At 52.3% G+C, this 5447-nt stretch overlaps 1 protein-coding gene across 1 annotated transcript; it reads right to left on the bottom strand.

The window, feature by feature from the left end:
- Window positions 1-424: 424 nt before the first annotated feature.
- On the bottom strand, window positions 425-2315 carry LOC119271126. The gene is made up of 3 exons (XM_037553063.1): window positions 2178-2315; window positions 1543-2094; window positions 425-1437 (listed from the first exon to the last, which is right to left on the bottom strand). The coding sequence occupies exons 2-3, from the start codon at window positions 2071-2073 to the stop codon at window positions 682-684; spliced, it is 1287 nt and encodes a 428-aa protein (XP_037408960.1). The 5' UTR covers window positions 2074-2094; window positions 2178-2315; the 3' UTR covers window positions 425-681.
- Between the last annotated feature and the right edge of the window lie 3132 nt (window positions 2316-5447).

Consider the following 5447-nt stretch of genomic DNA (forward strand, 5'->3'; position numbering starts at 1 on the left):
GATATAAGTCATACTGCTTACCAGCACCTCAACAACCAGCGGCCGTTGTTCCGTGGCTCCATTCCGGACCACCTTCCGGCGTTGAATCGTAACCGGGAGAGCGGGCATTTCCTTATTTGAAAGGACTACTTTGATACAACAAACCCGTTGTTCAAACATCACAAATTTCGCCGCCGGTTCCGTATAAGTAGGCATGTTTTCAATCGTATTAAAGAGGGGGTGGTCGGCTATGATGACTACTTCGAGTGTAAAGAGGATGCCGTCGGCAAGATTGATTTCTCCTCTTATCACGGGCAGGCGGTCAGAGCTTCGCATGTGCGTGGTGGCGCTGCCGATCGATGATCTTGCAACAAAAGGGCAAGATGTGATGCATTCGTGATCCCTGCCAGTGAGCCCTGCTCCCATACGAACAGAGTATACAACGTGGGCAGACAGAGATTCCATTTTTTTCATTTCAAAAACCAAAACCCTGCTCCACCACACAAAGAAGTGCAAATCATCTGCAAATTAGCGAGTCATTAACGGGTGAAGGAGCACCCTACAAATCCATCCATACCGAGGTTTTCCATCATAAAATCATACTACTAGTACTGGGGTGGGGTTCATGTGCATCTAGGACGAAAACAGTAGCAAAGGCGATCATGATTAGCTAGCTAGGTTAGCCAGCGAGGCGCGGCTAATTCACGCTAGCTTAGTGAGACAAAGGCGCAGATGAAGCTCGCAGTCGCCGGACTCTCCTCCGTGGCCGTGCAACATGTTGGGGCTGACATGGGCGTGGAGCCAGCCCTGGTCCATGTCCACGACGCCGGGGACGGAGCAGCTCGCCACCGTCGCCTTCAGCCTGAAGCTGCACCCCAGCGGCTGGCGCGGGGGCGCCGGAGGGCCGTCCACCCAGAGCACGCCCGTGTACAGAGGCTTGGCGTCCGCGTCCGCGTCGGCGTTGCCCCTGACGCACACGACGGTGACGGCGCGGCGGCCGCCCGGGTCCCTGCCGGCGCCCACGGCCAGGAGGAACACGCGGCCGTCCTCCGCGACCAGCAGGCGGCGCTGGTCCTCCTCCTCCGACGCCGGCACGACGAACGGGTGGGGCACCTCGTACTTGATCTTCTCCACGGGCCACGCGTGCGCGCCGGACGGCGACGCGAGGTGGCGCACGAGCTTGGCCGGCGAGCCCACGAAGCGGCAGTCGAAGCAGTAGCAGGGCGCGTGCTTGCAGCTGGCCTTGTGGTCGGCGGCCGAGTGGTAGGGGATGTCGTCCATGGCGCAGCCGTGTCCCTTGTAGAGGCACGGCACCTTGTAGGCGTCGACCACGCCGTCCATGAAGCGGGAGCGGGTGTAGGATACCTCGCGCCCGCATGGACCGCAGTGCTTGTTCGCGCCGCCGCCGTCGACACTGTTGCCGCCGCAGGCCTGGCACACGAAATGCTCGTTCTCGCACTGCAAACCACAAGTCGATGTACGCATGATTCAACCTTCATTCTCCTTCCACAGATAATTCTAGCTACTAGTAGCTCAAATGTAGGAGTCGGAGCATGTGAGTACCCTGAATACTGGAGGCTTGAGGGGGCAAAGACAGGCGGCGCAGTGAAACGACTTCTTGGGCAAGGCCAAGATGGCGAGCTCCACATCTTCCGTCGCCCCGGCTGCCATTGCCGCATCTTCTTGTTCGGCCACTTCGTCTTCCGGTTTCACCACGCGGACTGGCTTCACAGTAGCCACTGGACCGGTCGGCTCCAGATCCACCACCATGGCAGCTGAACTGGGGGCGGCCGGCGACGGCGGCATGGCGGCCACTGGACTGGTCACCACGACCGTGGCGGCTGGCGTAGTCATGTCTCCCTCCACCATGGCCGCTGGACCGGGGGCGGCCGGTGCCGGCGGCATGGCGGCCAGAGGACTGGTCACGGCCACCGTGGGGGCTGGCTTTGCCATAGCAACGGGGCTGGGCGCCGCCGGTGCCGATGGTGCCACGGTAGCCACCGGACTGTAGGATAGCGCCAGGACGCTGGACTTCTTGCCGCCGCTCCCCTCCGCGTTCCGTGGCCTCTTCTTGTGCTGCTGCTGCTCCCCCATAGAGATCGACCGGTGCACCACCTGAAATTTTGACCGGCCGGAGAGGAGATCAGAATCAGATCACAACTAGTATTTGAGAGAGAGAGGGAGAGAGAGAGAGTTACTGGAAGAACCGAAGAACAAAGCTGTGGTGGGTGGGGTTGCTCTGCTTGGACCAATGGACAATGGTCTGAAGTGAAGGTGAAGTGTTCATTGTCTCCTTGGTACAGCCAACAACCATATCTTCTGCTGCTGCCTTTTCTTTTTCTTTTTTTCTTTGAGTTGATCTGCTGCAACTGACGAATTTCCTAGAGATTTTGGCGTGTTCTGTCTATACTCTAACTCTCAAGTTTTTTTGCCTATGGAAATTGTTTGATTTTGTAGACTAAGTCTATTTTTGCAAGTTGTTCTTCAACATGATTCTATTAAGTTCAACGTCTTAAATTGTCACACTGGTCCAATTTTTCATGAAAAATTATGCATCTTTTCTATAGTGCGACGGAACAACTTGTATTACACACCTTTTATTTCAGAGTTTCTCATAATTTAACAATACCATGGCACTCAATTCCTACATTCTTCATATTCACGTGTTTCCTGATATATTAACAACCAAAATAGGCCCCGCCACCATCCATTCTCCAAGGCATCATGCAAATTTAACCGTTACAAAATGTAATGTAGATTTTGAAAGTAGTTAACATTCATAGATTGCCACTCAAAAGCCAATGAAGTTTCGTTACAAAATTTGCACGACCCGATTATTCATTAGGAACGACATAGTACCATAAAAACACGTATTCTTCCCTGAACCTTTTGCATTGATGCCACGTTTTTGTGTGTCCCCGTTCACTCATTTCAGTCCGTATATAGTTCATATTAAAACATTCAAAACATTATACATTTTTGAATTGGAGGGAGTACCATCTAAAATCCGAATTCTACTTTATATTCCATGTATGTATTCATTCCACGGTTGTTAGCTGAAACCTCACCACCAAACTCTTGCACAAAAGAAAAAGGTCACGAACAAATAATAACTCCCAGACACTCTCAAGCTAGCATTTCGATAGCTCATATAAAGGACAACTACTTACTACGTGACATATCACATATGGCCCATTTAATTTTCTTTTAAAGGCAATTGGCTTCTTTCTTTGTTTGGTGCAAAAGTTTTTTTAACGCAGTATAGACGCAAGCGCTCGTATACATGCGCATACACTCACCCCTATGAACGCACACACGCACACCCTACCCCTATGAGCACCTCCGAAAGACCGAGCCGGCATATTATCTTGAAATTTATGAAGTCACCGTAGGCACCTCGTCATCAACGAGAACGTCTCCTTCCACTGAATGCGCATCGCCGAAAATTCTGAAATAAATCCAGAAATAAATGCAAGCACCAGGATTTGAATCCTGATGGGTTGGGAATACCACAATCCCTCTAACCATCCAACCACAAATTGGTTCGCTTTTGGTGCAAAAGGTTTGGCAGTCCTACTGGCTATAGTAGTACTACACTAGCGTGGCGTGTCAAGCTCTAGGCACTGTAGCTACACTGTAGCTAGTAGCATTGTCCTATAAGTTTGTACAACACCGTTCTCTGAGCCAACATGAAATCCCCACTCGAGTGTTTGACAGGAGAACCACAAGCACGCCCTCCTCCGTTTGTCCAGGATTGAAGAAAGATTCCGAAATTTAAAAACCGGGGAAAACTTGAGCCCCTGCATTTGTTCTTGCGTTGTGCATATATGGATTTGTCTTATTTTTGTTTTCAGTTGTTCTTGCGTCTACCTTATCATGCTTTTTAATCATTATTATGAACATTGTCAAGCATCATTTGATCTATTATTATATATTGTCGGAGTGAGGGGAATACGTCGGTACCCAGCTCATAGATTGAACAAAGACGACAAAGCCTTATTATCAGGCATTTCTAAGAAAACTAAATACGTTTGCAATGAGAAGAAGACTACTCGATCATGACCCACATAGATCGTCGCTCCTCTTGGGGGTAGTCCTGGCCAGCCGTCGCCACCCTCCGCCTCATCTCCTTCCCTCACTGATGGTGGAGGACGCCCACGGATAAAAGCCCGCGCGGCATCCGCGGCAACATGGCCGTCCTCACGCGGGAAGCCGTTGGAGTCGTGGTAGACCTGCCGCCGGATCTGGCCTCCTAAGCAAGGGTCTAGTGTATGCATGATTTTAGATGGGTGGGCAACGATGCTCACCCATATACGGTCGTGGTAGACCTGTTGCCGGATATGGCGTGCATCCTTGACGGTGCACGCCTCCTCGATGGCGGCGCGCGGTGGAGGCCCTGTATCTTCCTGAGATTTGCATGTGTGGCTCTGCATGACAGTGGTGGCGAGCCTCTCGGTCGCGTTGCATCAGTTGGGGACGGGTCTGTGTAGTGGCACACGCCGATCTGGTGGAACGAAAGCCATACAAATATCGTTCATATTTTCCTAACATGTTGGAATTATCAGAGTATATAGGAATATCTCTGCATTTGGTAGACTATGACTTGTAATCATCTCCTGCCTGAGAGGCTTCTTGCCTTCCAAGCCTTGTATTCTATATAAACCGTCCGGGAGGCTCAATACAACCACCACCGCATTACGGCAATTCTCTCCATTCTAATCCTCTTACATGATATCAGCCTAACCCCGATCCAAACCTTGGCCGCTGCATTCGCGCCGTGCCATCCCCGGGGCGGTCAATCTCTATGATCGTCACGGGGGCTGCACTGCCTTCTAGTGTTGATTGGGGGGTTTTCTCTCTCGCCGATTGATTGATCGGTGTTCTTTTTTGGTTCTCCAGTATAGATCGGTTTGCGCTGCCCGTCGTCGTTCGCCGAATAGCGCGCCTGCTCGTCGCCGTTCGGCGGATAGTGTCTGGAAATTTTATGGTTTGCGCTGCCCGTCATCGTTCACCGAATAGCGCGCCTGCTCGTCGCCGTTCGGCGGATAGTGTCTGGAAATTTTATGGTTTGCGCTGCCCGTCATCGTTCACCGAATAGCGCGCCTGCTCGTCGCCGTTCGGCGGATAGTGTCTGGAAATTTTATGGTTTGCGCTGCCCGTCGTCGTTCGCCGAATAGCGCGCCTGCTCGTCGCCGTTCGGCGGATAGGGCGCCTGTACGCCATCCACATATTCATCGTCTCTGATTGGATCGATTGCTACAAGGCGCCTTGGCTTCATGCATGACACGCATCCGATGCGCGCTGGTACGGCGGCCGCTCGCGGGGTCCTTTGCTGGCCTGTCGTCCCCGCCTTGAGCCCGCGACCACCCGGGCGCCTCACGCGGGCTTGGTTTACTGCTTGAGTATCTGCGCTGGGATGTGCATGTTTGTTGCTTGTGCATGGCCTGTGTTGACTGCTCGTATATGCA

Source organism: Triticum dicoccoides, chromosome 3A (assembly GCF_002162155.2).
Source record: "Triticum dicoccoides isolate Atlit2015 ecotype Zavitan chromosome 3A, WEW_v2.0, whole genome shotgun sequence".
Classification (NCBI taxonomy): Eukaryota; Viridiplantae; Streptophyta; class Magnoliopsida; order Poales; family Poaceae; genus Triticum; species Triticum dicoccoides.